This window comes from Barbus barbus, assembly GCF_936440315.1.
Source record: "Barbus barbus genome assembly, chromosome: 4".
Lineage (NCBI taxonomy): Eukaryota > Metazoa > Chordata > Actinopteri > Cypriniformes > Cyprinidae > Barbus > Barbus barbus.
The window spans coordinates 32,020,021-32,047,651 of record NC_136732.1 but is presented as its reverse complement, the minus strand read 5'-3'; the positions used below and the strand labels follow the sequence as shown (position 1 = coordinate 32,047,651).

Sequence of the window (27,631 nt, the reverse complement as noted above, 5' to 3'; positions counted from 1 at the left end):
AGGATTACATCAGTACACACCGTCAAAGCAGCGCCAGACACACTAAAAGTGGGACAGCTGTGTTTCCACGCTGCAGGTGAGACAGGTGTGTGCCGTGTAGCTGCTAATTAGACTGCCTTTTCCTATTCAGTAAGTCGGTGGAAGTAGCACAAGATCGATGGGCTAAAAGTGGCTCTTTGATCCTGGATAGACGGATGCGGGGAGTCCTGAAATCAGCCTCAGGGGACCACACACAGCTTTAGGGACCCCATCAGCACCAGATTCTCATCTCCACCCTCTTGTAACGGCGTTAAGTAACAGCGCACCACATGTCAGCGGCATTATCTACTGCAAATGTGACTTTAGAAGTAGAAACCTTGCAGAAGCGCTTCTCCTGCCTTGTTACTGGTGAAGCACTGTGGCTGATGAGGAGAAATGAGCTGACAAAGGTGTTTTTTTATTCAAAAATTCAGTATGAAGAAAAGAACAGCAAAACCAAAAGAACATTGATACAGAAGGCATTTACAACAGCAGTTTTTTGGTTTCGTGGAGAAACGTAAGATACGGAGATGACATGTTCGATGCTTACAGACACAAAGGTTGGGAACAACAGCTAAGGCACAGAGGTCCCCTCCGACTGAAGAGTTTAAATAAATTGTGCAACAGTTGCTCAACAAAACATTCCAGCACAGAGAATGGCAATCTGGCGTACGATTCTCTGAAAGGCAAAAATGTTCATTAAGAGCCACACACTCAGACTTGTACAGCCCTTCACAAACTCTTCACGTGGAACTTTTGACGGTCTATACAGTGCCAATCAACACACCAAAACCTGATCCACTTAAAACAATGTTATTTACAACACTTTATGAACATCAGCCCAATAAAAAAAAACTTTACATTGTCATTCCTACCAAAATAGCTATAGTACAGAAGAGATGTCTGCATGATGTGGCAATAAATATCCTTTCAAATGTGAACGCCAGATTAGATATTTCTGTGAAAGTAATGTGAAAGAAAGAGGTATGTTGCTGTATTTGTGAGGTTAGATTCGCCCACTGCAGAGATCTTAAAATGAAAAATAAAAGTTTTAATCATTGTCATCATTTATGAAGAAATGTTCTTTTTTTGCCCATACAATGAAAGTCAATGGGGGCCAGTGTTGTTTTGAAGCCTACCGACTTTAATTGCATCGACAAAATTAAACATTTTCAAAAAAATCGTCTTTTGTGTCCCACAGAAGATGGAACAACACGAGGGTGAATAAATCATGACATAATTTTCAGTTTTGGATGAACTATCCCTTTAAAGGTGAAGTGTGTAATTTGTATAGCAACAAACAGAACTGCAAATATTATTAGACGTGTTTGACTTCATGAGGCGCTACACATGCCAATCGGCTTCATGTTCTTTGACTTATAAGCATTATGAGAACAATTCAAGAGCAATGTTCACAGTCTGCGCAGCTTCTCCAGAGTGGCTACTCGAGCTCTGTTGATGACACAGCTGTTTCTTAATGGGCTTAGATTCACCAATGAGTGCTTATTCTGACACCTTCAGTTGCTCAGAAATCTTTTCGTAACAGTAAAAACTCTTTTCATGTTATGTTATGGCATGTTTATCAAAAATAAAACTGATAAAAAATATAGACTTCACTGTTTTCAATAGTATATGTTTCTGTTTCTGCATGAAAATGACTGTAACGTCTATGTATTTGACAAATCTAATCCATTTCATCTGTAATAACGTACACAAACAGAGCAAGCAACGTTACAGGAAGCAGAAAGTGTCTTGATGTCTTTTCCCTGACTACAAGCGGCAAAACGGTTAAATCCAACCGAAGTTGAACACACATCGTTTTAGGCCACGCTCCATCTCTCGCCTTGCCCCAAACTCAAACAAAAAGAGCAATTTTAGAAAAAAACAGTTTGCGCACTCATTGGGAGGAACTGGAATAAGAGATTTTTTGAACATGACACACTTCACCTTTAAGCGTAAAATGGTTCCATTAACATTTAACTATCCAGTGGCTGAATCCTCACTTACAGCCAAGATCGTAAGTCAGAAGTCAATGAGATGTATGTGAATAGATAATTTCATATAATTTCTCTTTTAAGAATATCAAATAATTTGCACTTTCACACATACAGTACGGATGTAACACCACTTAGACAAGCATCTATTGAAAAATTTAAATAATGCATTCCCATTTCGCACCCCGCTGGGAACATATGAATGACAAGAGTGCTTTATTGAAATTTTAAGGTCGCATCCTCCTTTGGATCACATGACAGCAATGACATTTCACTGTTTGCGCACCCCGGGCGGGACGCCACATCTCTGAAGACCAGATAACAATCAGATTGCATACAAAGTGATGTCTAGGCCAGGGTCACAGAGTCCCAGAGGAGACGTGCTCCTCAAATGAGAGAGTGCAACAAGCCACACTAGCCCAGTTTAAATATGGAGTCGTACATTTGCAATGTAGAAACATAAAAGGTTCGTAAAAATGGAGAAAATGTTGGTCCAGCAAGCTTGCAATCTTCCTCACTAAAAATACATCTCAGTCAGATCTGAGAGGCCACCCTATCATTATTATGGATGCGAGTAATCCGTATGGCCCAATCTGGAAAATGTGACGTCCAAACGGCGTACGTGCAGAAAAGAGACTGAGCCCGGGAACTTTAGGAACCATGTTGAAATTGCATGGATGCTACCAACCAGTCCAGCCGATGTCAGTTTTTGATCATTTGAGCAATATATGGCCAAAGTACCAAACACTGGCTCATATAAAAAACACTAGAATAAAGAAAATGACAAGCAGCATGACTGGAATCTCAGTTCTTGAGGTCAAGATCATTGATCCAGTTAGTTTCCGTAGCTCAACGTTTGCCAAGTTAACAGATGGACCTCAGGTGGAAGGGAAGGAAGGTCTTCTTACTAACGCCCGTACTAGTACTGCATCTTGTGTTTATAGTTGTAATATGGTTGGGATGATAGCCTTTGTAAATAAAGGCAGCTTGTTTACAAAAGGTATTGAATGAGCTGCAAAAACAGCATATAGACATTAGTCATTGACTAAAAAAATATCTATTTCATTTATATAAACACATGAATAAATAGCCAACTTACAACCCAACTCAGCTACCCAGTACCTCTGATCAGGGGAAAGGGAAAAATTATAAAACAATAAAAGGCAAAAGAAATTACATATTTTTTCGTGCTGCGCCAGCACAGCTGGCACCTTCCATTTCAAGATTCGACAGTCTGAAGAGGAACGACACTTCAGACCGTCTCACAAGATACTCGAGACTCTCTCGCTTACAGAATTGTAGCTTGGTATCGTGCAAGTTTTGACCTCTCCACAGAATCCTTTATCCTTGGATCATAAAGCAAACTAACTGACTACAACAACTTTACTGAGTACTCTATTTGATGGTTGATTAGAAATATTAGTAAAAAACTAAAAATTGCTAGCTAAACATGTCTTTACACTTTTATACTACTGTTCAAACGTTTGGGGCCAGTAAGAATTTTTATAAGACAATAATACTTTATAAGAGACAGTAAATACTTTTTGTGATATTATAAATTATTTATATTTTAAATAAATGTTCTTTTGAACTTTCTATTAAAGAATCCTGAAAAAATGCATAAAGTTTTCCAAAAAAAAAAAAAAGCAGCACAGCGGTTTTCAACACTGATGATAATAGGAAATGTATCTTGAGCACTAAATCAGTACATCAGAATGATTTCTGAAGGATCATGTGACGCTTAAGACTGCTTCACCATCAAAGGAATACATAACATTTTAAAATATATTACAATAAAAAAGTTATTTTAATTTGCAGTATTTCATAACATTACGGTTTTTACTGAGTTGTTGATCAAATAAATGTATCTTTGGTGGGAATAAGAGACTTCTTTAAAAATATTACTGACATCAAACTTTTGAATGGTAGAATACATCACCAATCACTTTACATAAATAAAGCTAAAAAATGCTCAAATGAAACCTTTCCTGTTCTGTTTTCAGTTAGCTTGCAAGCTCTCCAGCCTTCGCATATCTCTATATAAGCCTGTTAGTTTAGCATACCACTAAATATTTATCCTGCCAGCTTAGCAGCTGATCAATTATTTGTCCTTTTCATTATTTGTAGCTACCATTACTACAAAAGTATAACCAAAAAGGCCATTTTGATTATACAGAAGTGTGATACATTTTTGAACAGACTAACTTAACTGCGACCTCTTTGCCTCCACAGGTCATAGAATTCTGTGGAGGTTGGCATCTTGCAAGACACTGGATCTCTTTTACTTGTCAAAAGCTCAGTTTTTATTAAAACCAGATGTTTTTCAACCAATAACTTATTAAAACTAAACAGTAGACTTTATTAGGGGAGTTTGAAGGCTTTAAATACCTGTTTGACTGCATTTGATCCAGTGAAAGCCTTATAAAAATGGAACACATTTTCTAAACACTAAAGAAACACACAATGTTGTGCTACAGACAGTTATATACGATCTGAAACATTGGTTTTAATAAGGTATAGGTCGAAAAACACCCCTTCTATCATTTATGTTAGGTGCATGTGTGTTTGTTTTTAAATAGAGGCTTACTATACAAATATACCTTTTGGTCTTACAACCAGTGTTAAGGTCCATTCTGTGCTTGAAATCCCAATCCCAGCATTCAGCTGTAACACCTACATTTAGGCATCACCAGCTGCTTCCAGTTGACAAAGATTCAATCACAGTAATCAAAATAAATTAAATATAGAGAAGCCTGACAGCACTCACATCACTAGAGCACTCGGAGTTTGAGGGGGCACACATAAAAAAAATAAAAATAAAAAAAAAATCACCAGAAACTTTCCAGCGCACACTTTCGAGGCCCTACGCCTTGCGTTTGAGAGAGGGCCGTTTAGCTCATATTCACATGAGCGATGCTGGGAAATAAATAGTAAAAGCAAAATGGCCTAAGTAATGAAAAAAGGAAAGTCTTCAGGGCAGTGAAAGCTGCTACCTGATTCGTCCGTTGGTTTTGGGTGGGCCCAGTTGGGACTTTGGGTCCGGGCTGAGAGAGCTCCACACAGTTTCCCTGCAAGTCTGCATGACTGGACAGCCACTGGGGCCCGTTGAACACACGTCCACAGCAGACCACACCTCGCCCACTAGACTGTCCACCCAGCGCTCCAGCTCGGACCCCGTAAGCTCTGCGTTGTGTTCGGCCGCTTCGACCTGACCCAGGTGCACCGGGATGTTGAGGATGGGGTTCAGGCCGTGGAAGCTCTGCTCCATGTAGCTATTCTTGGCCGGCCCGTTGTGCGTTCTTAAAGCATCCTCTGTGAGAGAGAGAGAGAGAGATGGAAAAAGAGTTGGGTTTTTTTCCATGAGGATGCACAACGGCTTAATGCAAGCAAAGCAAAACTAGGATTATGACTGAATTCGCTGGAACATTTGACATTTTTACATATGAAACATAAAGAACAGTCTCCCTGATTTCATTTTTTGGGGAAAAAAAAAAGATGACTTTTTGCTTTTTCTTCAGCTATGGGAGTTATAAAACAATGTCATTCATGGATTTATATTTGCGCAATGAACTTTAAAGCTATTGTTTGTTAACAGGATAATGCATTTAAAACCCACATTAGCTTTAAGTTTTGTTAATGCTGAATTTGTGTGTTTAGCTGGTGGATGGAAGGTTATTGGTCATATGTCAACGAGATTATTATTTTTGTGTGGGTACAAATCTATATATGTAAACCAATGTTATATCAGAGTTATTTACAGTAGACTGCTGTTCAAAGGCTTGGGATCAGCAAGGCTGTATTTATTTGATCAGAAAAAGATACAGAAGAAAACACCAGCAATATTTTGAAATATTATTGCAATTTCTAATATTGGTTTCCTTATTGAATATACTTTAAAATATCATTTATTTCCGTGACGCAGCACTGAATTTTCATCAGCCATGACTCCAGTCTTCAGTGTCACATGATCTTTCAGAAATCATTCTAATATGTAGTGATCGACCGATATTGATTTTTTATAACCGATACCGATACCAATTATTGGCATGTCTATGTGCCCGATAACCGATATGCAGAACCGATATTTATTTACTGTTATAAAGTAAATAAATGACTGCGTGAAGTAAGTCCATACTTCACTTTGGTTTTACCTCCTTTCAGTCATCTTAACAAATTTTTTTTTGAGAATTAGCAGTCTTTCATGCAGGGCTCTAGACTCATTCTTCCCACTGATCTCACTTTTGCGCACGAGCACATCATTTGGTTGCAATTTGTTTTTTGTTTTTGCTACAACATTTGATTAATCAATGCATGCTGATGAACTTTTATCATTCCTTTTTTCGTGCGCTTTTTACTTTCAAATTTGCGATCTTGGTGTCACATTTTACAAGAAAAGATCATTGTCTGTTTTGCTTATATCTATACACCTTTAACTTTTTAAGACTAAAACAAAAGATGGATTCATTGTTATTCTTAATTAAAAAGCGCAACAACAATAAAACAGTACGTTGACAATGACAAACTCTTACATAACATTTATCAACAAAAACGAATAAGACGAGGCATGGCATAGGACACACCACATGCTGTACTATATACCTAGTATATTACAGAATGTTTAGCAAACTCTGAGGAAGCAAATAAATATTAATATATATATATATATTTAATTAAGGAAAGCAGCATAACCTGAGGTAAACAGCAAAGATAACAAGCTTCTCAAAACGAAAACAAAAAGAAAAGTAAAACTAAACTGGCTGTAGCTGACAGGACTTGCATGTTTTTTCTACAAGAATACCACCACGTTCACCTTCTCTGGTTTAAGAAGCGGTCTTTTACTTTAGTTTGAAAACAAATCCATCCGTTGCGCTCCATCCGCGACGCGCACCTTCACGATCGTGCTGACGCAGCGAGTATAAACCAGGCTCTACCCACGCTCGCGCTGAAAGCACCTCTCTTCACGTGATCAGTGAAATCTGACTCCTGCTATAATGTGCTGCGGCTGGCAGCGCGCGCTGTATGAAGCAGGCGCTTTGGAGCAGCGCAGACCATGCACTCATACAAATGCGACCACGTCAAATTTTAACTCGCAAACAATTACCATTTTGGTCGCAGCCTAGAGCACTGTCATGTTAAATGTAATCTTCGTATTACAACAATAAAAAACATTTTATTTATAAAAAACACTAATATTAGCAGTAAGCAAAATGAACATAGAAAGTCTAATGTTTTCAAATGGAGAAAATAAATAAAGGACAGGAGTCATATCAACTTCATTTTTAACTTCATTTTTAAAAACAGTTTTTTAAGCTGTTTAATAGGATAAAGAGTGAAGAATAATTCACTGGATAATGTTAATTCACTGAATAATATTCTCTGGAATATTGGAATATAACAAGCATTGTATTTTATTGCATTTCTCAACTGGCATGCTCTAAATTATGCTGCTGACAGCGCGGTTTATCTATGCCTTTACACAGAACTATAGGCTACTCAAACTGCCATCGATCGCGGAGATAATAAATAATTAATTTCCATAGAGTTGTATTAATTTAGATGTTTATAAACGAAATAATGGTTATATAGTAAGTGTTAATACAATTTAGGGTGCTTCAAAAAAGTGAATCTTGTTAAAAGTTACATGCGGTGTCCGAGCTGGAGCATTTCTTGAGCATCAACCGCTGAGTGAACTGCAATATGAAAGCGGCTTCACGAGACTAATGATGAGCATATAGACAACAGAGAGAATTACATTCAATGCTTTTCTTTCCAACATGCAATCATTCATGGCTGTATTATTTAATTCATGCAAAGTTACGTCTTTATTGGGAGAGGACTTGACGGATTATCTATGTGACTCCGACTTCACGAGACTAATAGACCACAGAGAGAATTAAATTCAGCGCTTTTATTTCCACCATGTGCTAATTCATGGCTGTGTTATTTCAGGCAAAGTTATAGCCTATCTTTATAGGGACAGGGCTTGACAGAGTATCTTATTTATCATATTTCTTAGAGCCAAGTTGCATTTAAACTATATATCAGGCATTTATGTAATACATCTAATTTGTGCATTAATGCCTGTAATATTAAATAGTTTACTAACTACAGCAAATCAAGTACCTGCACGCCTTTGCTGTCTTGTCTCCCCTCAGATGCGCTGCAATTGCGATCCTGCGCGCAATTCTGAAAACGTCCACAAGATGGCGGTGTTTATCGGGGAATCCGATATTACAAAACCGATATTCGATTATGAAAAAATGCTTAAATATCGGGAAAAATATCGGTAAATCGATATATCGGTCGATCTCTACTAATATGTTGATTTGTTATCAATGTTGGAAACAGTTGTGCGGCTTAATATTTATGGAACCTGTGATACTTTTTTCTTTGATTCTTTGATAAATAAAAAGTGAAAAAGAACAGCATTTACTCCAAATAGAAATATAACAATATAAGTCTTTACTATCACTTTTTATCCATTTAACACATCCTTGCTGAGTATTAATTTCTTAAAAAACAAACAAACAAACAAACTAACTTTTGAATAGTAGTGTATATTGTAACACAAAATTTCTATTTTGAATAAACACTGTTCTTTTTAAGAATCCTGAGAAAAGCATCACAGGTCCCAAAAAATATTAAGCAGCACAACTGTTTCCAAAAATAGAAATAGAAAACAGTTATTTTAAATTGCAAAAATATTTCACAAAATTAATATTTGTTCCTGTATTTTTGATCAAATATATACAGCCATGATGAGCATAAAACACTTTAAAAACATGAAAAAACTCACATTTTTGAACATCAGTGTATATACTATTAAAGTATTTTGAATTAGCTTTTATTTTCATATGTTCAGCTTTTACACTTAGTTTGAATTTTAGTTACTTCAGTTATTTTTATTAGATCTACTTTTAAGTATTTTGCAAAGAAGCAATTAATTGATCAAAAGTGACAGTAAAGACATTTATGATGTTACAGAAGATTTCTAAAAGATGACGAGTCTCCAGCCACAAGAAGCTTCATGCTGTAACTTAACTTTTACTAAGTTTTAATACATTCAGTCTCTTTTTGAGGGCACGAAAAAAACACAGAGCTGGGATTTTACATCTCTCAAAATGGCATAAAACATCTATACTTTGTTTAATTTTTAAACACATCTTCAAATATAAACTAGACCACTAGTATGCATCACATAATCTAACACCAGACGGCTAAAAACAGCTCATTTAGTTGTGAGGACGGAGGTAAAGCTGTGAATTCCTCGGGCTCCTCACACCTCTTTCTCTAGCCGCCCTTCACAGATCACCTTCTGTGTCTGTTCCTGACCCCCCTCTCCAGGTTGGCCCACCTCCTTTCCAGAACATACCATATTACGCTCACAGGAAGTGCATGGACAGGATGGCGTCGTTGCTTACAGCGTGCCGCCCGACCTGGACCGCATAAACACACTCCATAAACTTTTATTAGCTATGGGTGCAGATGCACGGCGAGCAAAAGAACTCTGTGCCTGCCGTAGACATTAATCATACGACAGTCTGGTAAATCACGTGTGTTTATCACCCGCCCATTCCCACACCGAACTGCAATCACAAGCTCTCCCTCATTAGGAGCGTTTTGAGGACAGATACGCTGATGACCGCACACCACTCTTATTTCGAAATGTCCCTAATGGGCTAGAGATAGCAATCGCGGCCCCTGCACTGTAATCTTTTGGAGTTTATTCCAATGAAAGGTGACCCGGCGTGGTGTATTACTCATTTGTGACTGAGAGCCGGGGCTATATATAGGCAAGCAAGCGGCCCAGACACAGAGCTAGACGTGAAGGCAGAAAGTGCCTTAGAAAGCAGGGGGGGGTGACCTGAAAGGTTGAGGCAGTTTAATATACAGCGTACCATAACGTCAGACTATGGTCTTCAAAAAAAGCACCCGAAATGCAAGAGGACTAGTCATTACATTTGGAGGAAGGAGCATTTCTCATTCTGCTTTAAATATACGAGCCTGGAACAGCGCATAAATCAAAGCTTCAAACGCGGCGCATTTTCTCCAGTGATATTCTATGCTACGACAGCCAGTTTAGACCATGTTGACAGGACAAAAACAATGTTGTTTGTTGTGGAAGTGATTTATATTTTCCCCATGAACTTTAAAGCTGATGTTTGTTAACTCGGATTGGAGAAGGTATTTTAACATCCACATTAGCTTTAAGATTTGTTGGTAGGTCGTGTATGTCGTGCTTGTGCTGGTGAATTGGAGGTTATCTATTTTTTGAAAAATATTTTTAATCCAGTGTTTATATACTATTATAGTTGAATTTATTATATATTAGATTTTAAAGAGTAGCGTTAAGTTTAATTTATTTTTTGGGGATTTTTTTTGTTCATATGGTTTGTTTTAAAAAATAGGTTCAATAATGATTGACAATAGCCTCGTAGTTAGTGCGTCGACATACAGCGCAATTACGCTCAAGCCAACCAGAGTTAGATTCCCGTCTAGAGGTCCTTTGCCGATCCCGGCCCCCTCTCTCTCCACCCAATGCTTTCCTGTCAGCTCTCTACTGTCCTGTCCCAATTAAGGCAGAAAACGCCCATAAATATAACTTTAAAAAAATTAATGATTGACTGAATAATTTGAATCATCATACAGTGTATTTTTGTCTTCCTTTTTTTGATGAAAAATGTTTTTAGTGATTTTCTTACACTGAAGATTCTCCCACTCTGGAATCAGAAAAACTGAATCATCAAAAATCATCAAATTCGTTCATGCATCTTTGTGATCTTCACTATGCAGTGTAACTCTCACCTTGGCGTATAGGCAGGTGTTTGTGGTGGGTCAGGGGAGTGATGAGAAAGCGCGTCTCTGCCACAGGGCTCCAGTGGTGCAGCACACGCACGGTCCACATGCCGGGCCGCAGGGGCAGGTTCAGCGGAGGCCTGTAGTGAGTGAACTCAGCGCTGCCGTCGATCAGGATGTCGTAGGTGGCAGCGATGACATTGGTGGGGTCAATCCACACCACAGTCACAGTCACATTTGACCCTTTCCCCCATTTTTGCATTCCCACAGGCTCGTCCATGGGTCCCATCAGATTCCCATAGTTCCGGAATATCCTTTCCTTGGCATCCCAGTCTGTTCCAATCTGATGTTTGAGAGAAAATGACCAAAAACAGATATTTAATATGAAAACCAAGGGCAGTTTCCACCCAATCTTTTAGCCTAATGAACCTTCACAGCCCTGTGAGTAAGGATCAAGTACCCCTTTATTGACACAAACTAATGTTCCCATTCACTCTGGATATCATTTAACATGAAAATGAATGATATTAAAGTCACTTTTAAATCATTGATAAAACGAATCAATGCTGTGGGTGAATAACAGATTGAGTCACATATAATCACAGACTACTGTTCAAAAGTTTGGGGTCAGTGAAATGTTTTAATATTTTTAAAAGAAGTCTCTTAAGCTCACCAAAGCGGCATTTATTTAATGAAAGATATAATAAACCAGTAATATTGCATAATATTACTACAATGTAATGTTACTACATTGTAATGTCACTACAATGCTGTTTTATTTGAATATATTTTAATGTGATTTATCAGAAATCATTCTAATATGCTGATTACAAGCACTATTTATTATTATTGTGCTGCCTAATATTTTTGTAGAAACGTGATACTTTGATTCTTTGATGAACATAAAATTTAAAAGAACATTATTTATTTGAAATAGATTTTTTTTGTAACATCTTGTACATTATAATTTACTGTCACTTTTGTCGAGTTTAATGCATCCTTGCAAAATAAAAGTATTCATGTCTTTCAAATTGTTTCTTTAAAAAGGAACTGAAAAATCATTAAACTCAACGTAATCTAAAAATAATTTGTATGCTATTATATAAATATATTAATATTTATTTTATTGTTCTATTACATTTCTCATAATATTATTTAATAGTTTTCAACGTGTTTGCATAGGTTTAAGTAAAATCTTTTCAAGTACCCCCTGGAACCTGCCAGAGTACCCCTTGGGTTACATATACCTCTGGCTGGGAATCACTGATCTAAAGCAAAGTTGGAGAGGCAGAAACAGTAAAAGCAAAGAAGAATGAAGGCAAGTGAGGCAGGAAGAGAACACAGTCCTGGGGGCTTTAAGACAGAGTGTGTCCCTCCAGACACTGCCCAGGTCCTCATTGCAATGGAAGCTGTACAAATTTTCTGTATCCTTAAAATTCAGTCCCCTAAGACACCAGAGTACTGGGATGCCTGAGCTCTGTACATACCGGTTGCTCCCTAAGAGAGGCACATGCAGCCAAATGAATTGCACAAGATCCCATCGTAAGTAAACAGATGGCACCAAATGGGACGAACAGTACCAGCTGAGATGAACATAATTGCATCAAACGATCAGCAGTGCCCAGTGTAATGTTTCTCCCACTGTGAGGTAATTTGACTTCTGGGATGGGGGGGGTGCTGGTGGCTTCGAGCCGTTTAACATTAGCTTGCTCTGGCCACTCTTAGAAACAACAGAAATTTCTACCGAGGACATGACCGACAGCTGGAGTCTCTTGCGGTTGACCTGTCCCATATCCCTCCTCAGCCGTGCCCGCACCTCAGTAAAACACAGCAAATCAATTTGATCATTCTGTGGGGAAGATGCCTGAGACCCAGCTGGACTTGGTTTAAGCACTTTACAGCTCTGCTGTCTTGTTTATGGGTGTCCACCAGGGATAGATGCTGGGAAATTACATCCAGGCAGGCTCCAAAATTAACTTTTTGCCACACAGATGAATTAGGAACATGTACTAGTCATACATATACATACATACATATATATATATATATATATATAAATCTAAGCAGAGTACTAATCATACATTTATATATTTATATATATATATATATATATAACATGATATACACTACCATTCAAAAGTTTGGGGTCTGTAATATTTCTGTCATGGTTTTGAAAGAAGTCTCTTCTTCTCTTAAAGCTTGAATTTACTTAATTAAAAATACAGTAATATTGTGAAATATTATTACAATGTATAATAACTGTTTGCTATTTTATTATACTTTAAAATGTAATTTATTCCTGTGATGGCAAAAATTTAAATTTAAGCAGCCATTACTTGAGACTTCAAATGAAAAAAATACATCTACGAAATTGCATGCATCACAAAACAAAGAGTTTTATATTTAATTTTATTACTATAATAAACACATATTAAACATTAAATATTTTAATTTAAAATAGAGTAGAGTGATGGTTCACCTTTAATTTGAATTGTTTGTCAAAGGACGTGTATAATTATTACAATGAACTAGTTAGAGATGCTCATATGCGGTTTAAAGTCATCTATCCACATCTAACTCCTGTGTCTGAAAACAAACATGTACCCTTGGCTTCCAACAGATAAACTGAGGGCAGTTCAGCGTGAAGTCATTATTTTATCCCCATACTCGTGGCAGACAAATCACTGATTACGCCAAAGGGCAAGATGACAGGTATGGCGCTGCCTGACAGCTAAATCAATGAAGAACGCCTGAATTATTGGTTGTTTAACGGAGTATGTCAAGCACAATGTGCAGCAGTGTAAGATTGCCAATAATATTCGGAGGTCAATTTTCTTAGCAATGCATACATTCTGAGGGTACTGCGGGGGGCGATTCGGCACCTATAGACCGCCAAGACATTTTTACTGCGGTGAGCCAGAACAAAATACGCATTGTCTTAAAACTTTTATTTATGAAACATTGCATGATGACAGTTTCTGTTCATGAATAAAAATTACCAACAGAAAACACATAAATGTACTACCCATCATCCTTTAACTATTAGAATACATGAAAACATTTCCTCTCCAGAGTGTGTGTTGTTATACAGTGAGTCTACTAACCTCAGCAAACTGCAGTCTGTTGAAGGTTTTGGGTGGATTGGTGAACTTGAAGAACTGTTTGGGCATGACCCAGGTCTCCAGGGTTTCCAGTTTGCTGGTTGCCAGGTTGGTGGCATGATGCCTGACCAGGTATCCCTGGAATTCATCAGACAGGAAGTAGATGTGGACAGACACAGGATGTCCCATGGCAAAATACCTAAAAGACACAAAAGAAGTAATTTAACAAATTCACAACACTTGCATTTAGGGTCCAAAATTAACTTTCAGCCACATTTGCCAAAGGGGCCTTCATTGGGGATTTAAAACAAAAACAAAAAACTATTTCTTACTGGTCATGCTATTGATTTATATGAGCATTTTGAATTTTTCTGAAAGTATATTTTTTTTGTCTCTTAATATATTTGTTTTGGTGGCTTAAAGCTGCAGTCCGTAACTTTTTTTGTGTTCAAAATTTACAAAATTTATATAATAAGCGAGTACACCATGTATCCATTTTCCAAACCTGTGTTTTTGTCTTGTCCTGAATCACTACGGTACACCTATAATAAGTGTTTATATTTGGATTGTTTTAGATTCGGGTAGATTTAGGCTCGGGTAGGTACCGCTGCGGAGTAGCCCAGTACCTGCATTATTCGTCATAGACATAAACAGAGAGAAGTAGCTCTGGCTACAATGTTCTTCTGTAAAACGCACGCAGTTCTGTTTATTAACTGCTAGAGCGCCAAAAGTTACGGAACTTGAGGAATGTTCCACATTAGATATTTCCACATAGATCAGTTTACATCTTTTATTCTTTAAGAATGCATTCAATTGATCAAATGTAACCATTTTCAACATTGTTTACAATGAGAATGTTTTTCTAAGCACCAAATCAGCATATTATTATGATTTCTGTAGAATCATGTGACACTGAAGACTGAAGTACTGGCTGCAATTTTTTAAAGACTAATAATATTTCACAATATGACTGTTTTTACTGTATTTTTGATCAAATAAATGCTGTGGTGAGCATAAGAGACGTAACCCCCCCCCCCCAAAATCCTTTTGACCGGTTGTGTATATAAATATTTTTTTTTATAAAATGTTAAGACAGTTTGCACTGTAAAAACAAATATAGGACTTCCTTTAGACCAGTTATTCAACCAGTAACTGTCCTCGATATTTCAAAGTTTCTTCTGGCTTTGTTAACAAGCTCTTCACTTGGGGAAAAAATGCTGAAAAAAAACTTCGCTGAAAAAACTTCTGAGCGACCAAACCAATCATTTTTTATTCTGGAGAGAAGTTTATTTTCTCTAGACGTGGGGTTGTAGAGAGGCGAGTGAAGCGCTGGGCTGTGAGACACTGAGACAGACAGACAGAAGGACGAGCAGCAGGAGCTGATAGAGACGCAGGCGGCCATGCGAAGCGGACGGCTGCTCTCACGGCGATCTCCACCCTGAGCTCCACCGCCGTGCTCTCATCAGTATTCCAGCACAGGCTAGAGGTGCTCCATCTCAGCACCGCTCGCCTAACAAGCAGAAAAGCAAATATTTACCCCGGTGCGGCCGCCCCCGCCTCCTCCCCGTCCTCTGTCACTGCAGGAGGTGGGCAGCACGCAGGGACTAACAGAGCAGCTATTGAAGCGGCCCACCTCAGCCTCTCACCGCTGATGTCACTGAGGGCTGCGAAAAACAGAGCGCTGCTTCACTCACGGACCCCGAGCGCCACCACCCAACCCCCACCAACCAGCAACAACCGCATCCTTGTGTTGACGAGTCCCTCTGCAGGGTCCAAATACTGTGGCTCACTTGTCTGAACGCAGCAGCGCTCTCCTTGCACAGAAACAGCAGCGACGCCAGGCCTTACTGCACTGATAAACACAAACATCTCTCTCTCTCTTCTCTGACAGATGTGTGGACAGCTGAGGAACTTCAGATCTGCTGCGAGTGAGATCAAATAAAGCTGCACTTCCCTCAGCAGACAGCACAAATGAGTGTGCACTTCTTTAGCTTTCAGAATAGCCAGAGTGCCAATATACATACGGTTATACACAAAAGATAATTACTATGAAATACCCACACTAACAAAAACATGGACACACACAATTGTTAGAGGAAGAATTCCCTTGAAAATGATGAAGCTATGTTTTGTTATGTTATGTAAAAGTTATTTAGAGCAGTGATTGGTGTGATGTCAATCAGAAAGGATGATCTAGAGTCGCAGAATCATTACACAATTGAAATTCATTCAAGTTAAAAGTAACCTGAAATATTTCACAGTCCACACATTTTTATGGAGGTTTTAAATGGAGAAATATTAATGGTTTTAATGGAGTACAACGGTAATAAAATCAACTAATTAAATTATTGCTAAAATAAAATGGACAGTAAATTAAACTAAATTAATATTCAAAACATATTTAAACGCAGTGGGCTGAAAATGTATTAAACGAAATACCAATTATTTAATATATTTATTTAAATATAAATCAAAAGTAGGGTGTAGCACTAACACTTGATTAAATGATTTTAAAAATGATAAAAAATTTACTTTTCTACAGTATTTCACATATTTTTTTCTTGACAACGTCAAAAGCTGTGCATCTGATCGGATTCCTTGTAATATAAGTGAAACCACATTAAAACAGGTTCTCAAGCAACAAGGATTAAAAAACAGTTTGTGTCGACTATAATGTGGAATTATTAATTACTGATTGCAGAGCATGAAACCATCTTCATTCAATTACCATCAACCAGTTTAAGTCGTCTTGTGATTTTCAGCGTAAAATATGGGTCCTGAAGCAAACCCACTGATTTTCAGAAAGACGCAAGCTGCTCTTTTCCATACAAAAAGAGCCAATGGCAAACCCCAAACAAGTCAAAACGATAGACTTAGATAATCTAAACTAGGGTTCCTCAAATCTTGGCCTGGAGAGCTAATGTTTTGTACAGTTGAGATCCAACCCCAATCAAACACACCTGTGCAAGCTCAGTCTTTAGGATCCCGAGAAAATCACAAGTAAGTGAGTTTGATCAGGATTTGAGCTAAACTCTGTAGGGCATTGGCCCTCCTTGAGGAACACTGATCTAAACACAAACAGCACTTCATTGAAACATACAATATACTGCGTACTGACCTGCAGCTGTTGTCACTGGTGTCACCCTGTAACGAGTTGGTAGTCCGTGCCAGACCCAATCGGGCGAAGGCATGATAGTAAGTGATATGCGCGTCGGACAGGCTGTGAATACCATCCGCTTCATCAAAAACATTCTCCCAGTAGGCCTTGAGACCCGGTGTGCCCTGGGGCATACTCCCGAACAGGAAGGTGTCCAGCTGATTCACTATCTCTTGATTTACACTGGCTTCAAACTTTCTTGCGAAGAATGTGGGCCTGGTGGTTTGCTGATGGAGACGAAGACAGAGAGAGAAAGAAATAGAGAGTGTGAGTGTGAAGACAAAGAGACGCTGATAGACATGACAACCTGCTGAGACTGTGAGAAGCAGGAAGAGAAAGAGAGGTAGTGACAGAGCGAAGAGACGGAAAACTGAAAAGCGTGGCACACCATCCAGTGTGATGTGCTAGAAAGGGGAAAAAGCTAAAAGAATCAGAAACGGAAATTTTCCAGAGATAATTGAAGGCAAAAAAATAAAAATCAAAGTGGCATATTTCTGGAAATGAATCGGTGGTATTGCTTTTTATTCACATCCACCTCGCCTCCCCGCAGACTAACATGTAACATAAAACAGTTAAGAAGAAGGACGACATCTGTGAAGAACCAAAAATATAAGAAATAGTTTTCAGGCAACATCAGACCCCTGACAGACATCTTTCAGGAGAACGTCCTAGAAGATGGAAAAAATCAAAACACGAGCCATGAAAGGAACAAAAATTCCCCAAAATTAAGATTCTGTCATCATTTACTCATCCTCATGGCTTTCCAACCCCACATGACTTTTTTTATACCATGCAACACCAAAGAAAAAGTTCACAAAAACTAGAGCAGTATGATTTGTAAGCAAATCATTCAAACCGTTAATAGACCTTAGCCAGGGTAGTGCCATAATTTCTGACAGAAGGAAAACAAGACCTTGAGGGACAGAAATGCAGTGCGTCTAATAGATTGTACTGTTATTTAACAACATACCGATTGTTCAGCTGACAAAACGTCTTTCTGAGAAAAAAAAACTCCATAAAACAATAGTGAACGTTGTGAGTTATGCGATCTAGAACTTTATACAGTGTGTGCCACTATAAAAACTGTTGTTAAATTCAATATAGCACTAAAGTCTACTGTGAGTGTGAACTAAATCAAATAATTAACTGGAAAGCTCTGATTCAAAAGACTGATTCATTAACAAATAATTAATACGGTTAAACTGGACTGATGTATTTATTTGAATATTGCTTATGGAATAGATATCGCAGCTCGTGATTCTTTTTATTATTATTATTACATAGAAAAAAGTGACCAGTACAATTCTTTAAAATATTTCCTTTCATGAATTTTCATTTTTGGGTGAACTTTGCTTTTAAACAAAATTCAACTATTTTTTTTTTTAATGTCAAAAGATGTGAGAGAAAGAGAAAGCATATAAAATATAATAAAGTGATTTTGAGAGGCATGTCGAGAAAGCTCTTTTATACGGTTTGGGCCTCTATAGGGTGAGAGGGGAGGGGGGGTGCTTGGATAAAAACTGAACTGCCATGACACATTTCAAGCCTCCCTTCCTCTCCCATTGTTCGTTTTCTTCAGAGCTGTCTGTGAGAAAGGAGGTATTGTCACAGAATAATTACTCAATACTCACTATGGGCATGCCTTCAGTGATAATGACCCGCTAAAGGCTCGCAGACCCTTCCCCCAGCTCAGGCCTGAACAAGTTAACTGCAGGCTCCGTGAAAGGACTCCATTATGTAGAGCAGTTGTGGCTGTAAACATTTAGCGATGCTCAAAATACGCCAATGATGGTGCTGGGTTTCTAGCCCTTATTTAAAATAGGAAACACTAGTTATAAATCAAACAGGGCCAAAATAACTTAAATTGTACTTTAATTCAAATGTATGAACATCAAGATCCACCATTGTGGATAAATGGAAAAAAACGTGGCTTAATCAGCTGGTTGGTTTTGAAAAAAGCAACAAGTGGCAAATCCGCCTGATGTGGCACACGGTGATGATGTCATGGTTTGGCACACAGGCTCACAGTAGGGAGTTTACGAGGAAACGGCCTGCCGCATGGAATAATGTGAGACCATACCACAAGCAACACGACATGGAGAAAAACAGGCCAAGAGAGAAAATGCAAAGTTGCAGTTCTGTTGCAGCGGAATGGAAAAAAAACAGCACAGCCAGCTCTGTGAAAATCAGCAGGCTGGGAATGACAACTTTAAAACTCATTTCGAGCTCCGTTTACAGTAGAGAGAGTGAGTCACAGTGGTCGGGCATGACCACGTTAGAATTGACTCTGTACTGGAGGCTAATGAGAGACTTCCAGACCAAAGGTGGGGGGGGGGGGGGGGGGGGGGGGGGGGGGGAACAGGGAATCGGCTGCTGCGGTCAAGCTCCACAGCCTCATTCCACTATTCTAGACTCACTACCAGAACCCTTTTGATGAGAGACTGCCTTGCAATTGATCCTTCATCGTCCTTTTCTGCCGGCCAGAGTTAATTACAGATTCCCTGTGTAGGCACGAGTTAGCAAGGCTTTCCTTTAGTTGAGTCTCATTGGATTTCTAATCACGATTGAAATCGCTACTGACTGGAGAGCTTGTCTCACACTATTAGGTGTTTGTTTAAGGTAAATTAAAGGCCTATTGTGCTTATTCAGACTAAACAGGGCACGGCGTAGGTCTCCTTCGGGCGTGAGGTCAGCGCTGTCATGGAAAAGGCTTTAAAAGTGTTTAACTAATGATCGAGTTCTTCTAACTGTTCCCATTGTCTCTGGCTGCACTGATACAGTTGGACACCGAGAGGGCTGAGAGCATTGTGGTGGGAAGGGTACGAGACGCTCACCTGGAAACGGGGCAGGTCGGAGGGCTTGAAGTCGTTCGGCGAGCAGCCGCACCAGTCCACGATGTGCTTGTATTGACACTTGCAGCCAAGCTTTCGATTCCAGTTAGTGATGCGAAGGTTGTTGTCCACCATGCTCTCGCAGTGTGGACTGTTCTCCAGAACCGTGTGAAAGAATGACTGCGAAGACAGAGAGAGAATCGGGGAGGAGGAGGATGATAAATAGGAAGGGACGGTGAGAGGTGAAGAGAAAGAGAAGAAAATAGATGACTAAGAGGTTGAAACAGAATAATGACATCTGATAAAATGAAGATGGATGTCTAACAGAATGGCCCTGTCAGGAGGTCTAGTGTGTTAAATGTCTATATCAGTAAAAATGGCCAATTGCCTTCTCAAGCCACAATATCCAATATCTCAGCAGTGAATAACTAGCCCTAGACAGAGCGAAGAATCCAATTTCGCCGTGGCACAGCAAAAAGCCCTTCATTAAAACTAACACATTGACACAGTCATTTCAAATGAACAAACACGCAATGCAAATGAGCAAATAACACTATGCAAATTCATCTCGCTTTTTGGAAATTTATACAATTTATCATCTTAAACTTCAAACTCATGAATAAGTGAGAAATATTAATGAAACGCCAATCTACTGAATTAATGTAGCAGAATCCTTGGAATATTGTGCAATGCAAAGTCATGGTCTCGATCATTATTATTGTCTTGTTTTTGAAGGAAACAACATCTAAATATCCTTAAAACAACATGCATTTAATTCACAATGAAAATTGCGCAAGTTTTCAGAGTATATATATTATTATGAATATAAGAATAATATAGTTAATGTTTCTTACCCCATTTTTTACTTGTTTTAAACTTAAACTCCACTCACAAATTCATTTAGATTTGTTCAAAATAAGAAAAAACAATAATAAATGTAATGCAAAATATATTCTCTAGTCTATATAGTGAATTTCCATTGTTTTAAAGGGATAGTTCACCCAAAAAGTCTTCACCCTCATGTCGTTCCAAACCCATAAGACCTTCGTTCCTCTTCGGAACACAAATTAAGGTATTGTTGATGAAATCCGAGAGCTCTCTGACCGTCGACAGACAGCAACACAACTGACATGTTCAAGGCCCAGAAACGTAGTAAGGACTAGGGGTGGGCGATATAGCCTCAAAATTATATCACGATATTTCAAGAATATCTGCGATAATGATATTTGTGACGATATACAAAAAAATATGGAACAAAGTTTTATTGGTGATTGCAGCTGGCAGGCAGCAGCATTTATTAGTGCAAACACAATGAAGGACATTTTCCATCCTTTTCCAATGAGCTACTGTCATTGATGACAGACTACATAAATCGAAGTGTAAATATATTGTCATAAGGTGGCAGAAGCAGCATTATAGTATACCTTTCTAGGCCTTGAATGTGCCAGTTGCGTTGCTTTCTATGCAGGGCCAGAAAGCTCTTGGATTTCATCAGAAATATCTTAACTTGTGTTCAGAAGATGAACGAAGGGGAGTAATTATTAAAAGAATTTTCATTTTTGGGTGAACTATCCCTTCAAGAATGTTTAGATACTTTTTCTGGAAAACAACACATTTTTACTTCTTTGACATTCATTTTACATAGTTTTGGTTTCTCACCTCTGCAGGTAAGAGTGTGTACGCGTAGAAACGTTTCATGTTGGTCACAAGGTCATCTTGAGAGTTGATGACGTACTCCACGAACATTCGGTTGAGCAGAAACCAGTCAGAGCCTCCATCCACGGATATGCCTTCTGGAATTTTCCTGTCTCCAAGTCGCCACATATGGGTGTCACACTCGAAGAAAAGCCGGTCCAAACCTTGTTTTCTGATGAATCTGTTGGCGATTATCAACAATGCAAATTACTAATTTATTTTTGTCGGTTATAAAAGGCACCCTTCTGTGCAAACTGGCAAGCATTTGAGTGTCTTGGGCACCATAAGCCATCAGCATGATCACACGTCAGCACTCACCGAGCGTTATCTCTTCCGTGGGACTTGATGAAATTCATATCTCTGTATTTGGACAGGAAGGCCACCAGCTGATCATTGGTCCTGAGGAGACATTGAAAAAATGTTGGAAGGGAAACCAGAAAACAAGTGAAAGAGAGAAAGAGTAACAGAGAGTTTGCTAATCAGGCTAATGAGCCACAGTGTAAATGAGCGCGGAGCACGAGGGATTCTGGGTGAGTCCAAGCTCACATACAGAGCCAGATTCTGCCCCTGATGCCAGCTGCCCAGTTTCACCGCCTGTCGCAATGCACTGCCTGAACGTCTGTAGCCATTTTTCCCCATACACACTCCTCTCACACATTTGTTTTTTTTCACTGCAGGCTTCTGCTACAGAGGAAAGAACTTCACACTGAAGATAAAAAGAATAATACAATCTTTAATCGCAATACCAGGGAAAGTGGAATTTGAGAAATGACTAGCTCAAAGAAACAGCAGTCATGGCTCACATTTCTGGGGATCAAACCAGCAACTTTCTGGTTACTAGCCTTGACTGTGAACAAGAACCGCAAGAAAGTATGCAAATTCTTGTTAGATAGTAATTGTGAACATTTTTACAATGAAAGTCAATGAAAGATTGCAATGTTATAGGTGCCGTACCATTATATTTCACTTTTAAATTCTTATTATAATCTTATAATTGACTTCTTATAAAGTCTTAAATGTCTTAAGTCTGCCATTATGCTTTATGATCACAAAATCTTGGATTAAATCTTTTTGTCAACTTCTTGTATTTAAATTAGTACTGGTTTTATAATTCTTTTTTGAACTGGTTGTGATTTTTTATTTTTTTTGTGGATAATTTTGGCAGTGTTCACCCCACAAATGTGGTGCATAAGCTCAGATCATAAGGCCATCCGTTACAAAAAAAAATAAAAAATCAAATACAAAACTTTTGCTAATTGAAAAAACAAGTTGATAAAAAGATTGATTCCAATTTTTGGTAATAATATTGCAAAACAAGAAATTTTCAAGCAATTTTTTGTGGGCTGGTCATTTTTGACCAGGAACACCACAAGTGTAACAAAGCCAGAAAAAAAAAAAAAAAAATTAAGAAAAGGAAATTGTTATATCTTGTATGTGCAAAGTCTGTAAATTTTAATCCTATGAGTTCAAACTGGCTAGGATTTTCAGGAAAAAGATTGGTTGGTTCTGAATTAATTGCAAAAAATAAGTGAAGAGGAAAATTGTCTCCTATTTTGAAGGCAACAAATGCTTGTTTGCAACCAGACAGTTATAAATAGCTGAGGTGAATTTGTTGATGTTTGCATGTGATTTTGTAGCTCCATAGTAAAAGCTCTGTCATCCCATCATCACTTGCATGATGTCTTCTACATGTCTACAGCCGCACACATCAGTCACACACTTACTTCATCTCACACGTCTCTTAAGTTTCAGTAGCTTAAGACGCTATATCATCCTGTTTGTTATACAGCCACATTAAACGTTTAACTGCTGTGGTAAAAAGATCAACACACACAAATGCACTCTGACCTACAGTGTCTTCCTGTTTGCCAAAGATCAGCATGGGAAACCCAGTGTGGCATTTGAAATGAAACCCTGCTCCAGTGCTCAGTGTATATATACAGCTGCCAGTCACTCCCAACTCAGACCTCAGGCTATTAGAGTGCTGTACTCTGTAACCGACCTACCAGCGAAATTTGAAATCTGACTGCAGTGCCATCAAAACTGTGCAATAATAATGAGCAACAATCCGAGGGGGAGGGAGCAGGGGAAAGAGAGACACAAAGGGGATGTTTATGCTTAATTTTTAAGGTTTCTTCAGGGAGTGCAAATTTTCTCTAGGCATGGAATACTTGGATGTCCTGCTTCAATTGCACAGAATGCAACCATGAGGACACCATACTATATACCATAATACAATGTGCCCAACTGGATCTCAATAGTGATGAATGAACTGGAAGGAAATTATGTTTTGTACCATTTTTGACTGCGAAATGTGTGGAAGCAGTACCCCCCAAAAAAAAGCATTTATTTTCAATAACTGAATGCAACAAAGTGAGGTCATGTGCCAATGTAGCATAATACAATATGAAATATTTATTGCATGCTGCACATGCAAAAAATAATCTAAAAAATAAAATAAAATTGCATACAAGTATGCAAATAAATGCAAGAAGACAAATCATAAAACAGAATGCAAATGACAGGAAATGAAAGCCAATGGGAGTCTTAAATGTTTAAGTGATGCATCAAATTTTTCCTTTTTAAAGGGGTCATATCATGCGATTTCAAGTTTTCCTTTCTCTTTGGAGTGTTACAAGCTGTTCATGCATAGATAAGATCCCTCAAGTTGTAAAGGCTAAAGTCTCAAACCCAAAGAGATATTCATTATAAAAGTTAAGACTTGTCCACGCCCTCCTAAAACGGCTCATTTAAACACGTCCCCACATGTCTACGTCACAGTGTGGGAGATTTGCAAAACACCGCCCAAATGTATACGCAATGAAAGAGGGCGTGATTTTTATTCTCGCTGTAGTATCGTTCTTGCTGCCGGCACCATGTCCTGGAGATGCTGTGTTTCATTGTGGAAGAGAAAGTACTTTGTTTGGGCTTCTAAAAGAGGACACAACTAGAAATCAGCGGTTAAGTTGTTTTTACAACACTGTTCCATAACAGTTCAACTCAAATATTAGAGCGTTTACAGCACGGAGGACTGTTTCCTAAACCTGGAAGAGTAGCCTACAATGCTGGCTTGCACAAAGGCTGTTTCTATAAAATGGGGCAATTCCAAACTTTGCAAGGACAGTCTGGCGCTTCTGACTCACAGCCTGTAAGTATGTTTTCATATTTAAAGAATTTACCACTGACGATTCGAACGCGAGTTTTGAGCAGTGTAGATTAATGCTTGTTGTTTGTCGTTTCTCCGATCACAAATGCAGACATGGTAATGTTTACGCAGCGCGATGCAACGCGGTGCGTAAAAAGACAGTATAAGTCATTATAATCAGTAATTATGTCCCCACTGGATGCAACAAACGCCTCGTTTATAATGGGTTTTATTGTTTTTGTGTCGTCGCGCTGGGACACGGCATCACAGTACGGTAAGGGGCGTAACATTTCCGTCTCACGCTTGAGGTATTTGGCCAATCACAACGCACTGGATAGCTGGCCAATCAGAGCACGCCTCGCTCAGAACGATGAGCTTTGTAAAAATCGGCATTTTTCAGAAAGGCGGAGCATAGAGGAGCAACAATAATGTACAGTATGTGGAAAATAATGTGTTTTTTGAACCTTAAACCGCATAAACATTGCATAATACCAAATACACAAAATAATGTTCTTTTTAGCAACGTCATATGACCCCTTTAAATTCTCATTAACCTTATAATTCACATTAACATTTGTACTTACATTTGTATTTATTTTCAATAACTGAATTTGAAATGGTTTTTACTAACCTGAATATAGTATATATAATAAATACAGTATATGCTGCATAGTACTTAGTAAGTTAGTATTTCATTCAGAAACTGTCTGTAGAGCTGCTCCGTTCCAGAAGAGGGCATCATGGAGCCCATGTGACCACATGGGAAGAAGAGAACAACAGAGTCCAGACTCATTGTTTTCTTCTTTTCTCTCTTTATGAAAAGGCCATAAATACAGCTGCGCTGACTTAAAAACAGGGCTGGAGAAAAAGAGCAAGATGGAGCGGATAAATGGAAGAAAAGAGCCTGGCGCTCCCAACAAAGCCACTGTGTAACAGATCCCTCCGCCCCTGGCATCCAGGTTCGCCTATAGAGCAGAGAGCTTTTTGTCAGCCCCTTTCACAGGCATCCATGCAGAAGGATGGACATCAGGAGGGCATTAGAGGGGAAAATAGGCAGCTAAGTCAGTAGATGCAGGTACTGCACGTCCCTCGGCACCGCAGTCACGACATGCGGACAAAGCGTTCTGCAAAAGGGCTGTGCACAGGTCTTTAGTAAGGCCAAGACTGAAGACGTCCCCCAGGACCTCTAACACATGCTGTCATACGCAATTAGCCGATAATGGGAGCAGCCGCTATGAAGCTGAGCGCAGACTGCAGTGTCACTAAACATGCTGAAGTCAGGCGTGCAGTTGAACATTGTCTGCGGCTTCGTCTCTGTCTCCCTCTCACCACACTTCCTGTCTCACACTCACTTCCTCCGTCAAAGGCCATTGGAGGCAAGAGTGGGAAAAACATTCAATGTCAGGAAGATAACCCTTCAATCTTTGTAGCCAAACTGAGATTAGGTCTAATGGAGTCCAAACTTGACCTATCAGTCTGTGCTCACTTCTGTCCAATCAGAGGAGATCTTTCACCTACAGCACTGGAGTGCAACAGTCGGGCTCCAAGAGTAAAATTCCCATTGATTTTCTCCATAGGGGAACTGATGATAACTTATAAACCTTTACAGAGAGATGTACGGTGAGCTACAAGATTGTTAATCAATGGTACATGCTTTTGTTGAAGGCATCAGCCTGCATTATTTCAACTTGTTTTTTTTTTACATAACTGTAAATAAAAATCTACATTACCCATGATAATGCAAAACAATCTCCACCAATCAGAGATTATGTAACTAAACAAAAAGTACACTTCAGAAACTAATGCCTAAACTATGCCAAAAGAGCATTTTAGTGCCAGGCCACTCCCATGATGCACTGTGAATTATTTAAAGGCAGTTTCCTTACACTCTCAAACTACTTGCATGTGTAATATGCATATTTTTGCAATACACATAAAATATAGTTGTATATAAATATCTAAACATCTGGAAAAAACAACAATCACTCTTGTGTGAGAAGCAAAATTGTACAAGATGTCATTTATTTAAAAAAATTTAATTGAATTAAAATAGAAGTGTGAGACGATTTACCTAAAAATCTAAAATAGGATCTAAATTCTAATCTATTTTGTCTTTTGTCTATATAAAAATTGTACCAATTTTTATATATATTTTTGCTTCAAATCAAAGTTTTATAGCTTGATTTGAAGCTGGTTGGTTTTGTTCATATAACTCTTAAATGTAGACTTACAACTCAAAGAGTTGAATGGAAAAAATACTTCAGGAAACAACGTTGCTAAACAAGTGGACAGACACTCCTGCAATCTATACATTTGAATGCCTCAGACAGACAGAAACAGAAGTTTGTGGTGTCAACCCTTGATTAAGGGTACAAAAGCATATGAACATAAATGAACATACTTTTTCATGTTGTGGACTTAACGCTGTCTTCAACATTTCTTTTGTTGTGTATTTTCCTTACAGTTTCTTCTTTGCTGACCTATGTTTCTATTGTGATAGTGGACTGAGAAATAACTCTCCATCACCACGACCGGAGGAGCTGGATTGGACTCCTTAATGGAGCGATTTGTCCTCATGTTTTAGAGAAATGATGTTTCTGCACAGTATAATACAAATGATAGCAACTACATCACTGCACTACACACACACACACACACACACACACACACACTGACAGGCTACTTATAGCTCACACCTGAACCCGACTCTGAACTAGAGATGAAAAGAATCGTTTTATTTTTCTTTGATGTTTGCTTTAAAGGGGCTTTGGCTCATAGGTAACTTTCCTCTCTGGTCTGGAGGTGTGGTGTGCGACAGAGTGATAGAGAGGCAGGATTAACCTTGAACGGCAGAGCGGGACAGGCCAGAATTCATCACAGGGCTGTATCGATCT

The 27,631-nt window shown here is 38.6% G+C and overlaps 1 protein-coding gene across 1 annotated transcript in view; it reads right to left on the bottom strand.

The window, feature by feature from the left end:
- Positions 1 to 421: 421 nt before the first annotated feature.
- LOC306868662 (xylosyltransferase 1-like) overlaps positions 422 to 27,631 on the bottom strand; it is a 70,925-nt gene continuing 43,715 nt past the window's right edge. Inside the window, exons 5-11 of the mRNA XM_079414945.1 lie at positions 21,911 to 21,991; positions 21,557 to 21,773; positions 19,901 to 20,077; positions 17,028 to 17,293; positions 13,913 to 14,108; positions 10,818 to 11,151; positions 422 to 5,324 (exon numbers count right to left, since the gene is read on the bottom strand). Of these exons, the coding sequence (XP_079271071.1) occupies positions 5,002 to 5,324; positions 10,818 to 11,151; positions 13,913 to 14,108; positions 17,028 to 17,293; positions 19,901 to 20,077; positions 21,557 to 21,773; positions 21,911 to 21,991 (1,594 nt within the window). The 3' untranslated portion in view covers positions 422 to 5,001. The remainder of the gene's footprint in view (positions 5,325 to 10,817; positions 11,152 to 13,912; positions 14,109 to 17,027; positions 17,294 to 19,900; positions 20,078 to 21,556; positions 21,774 to 21,910; positions 21,992 to 27,631) is intronic.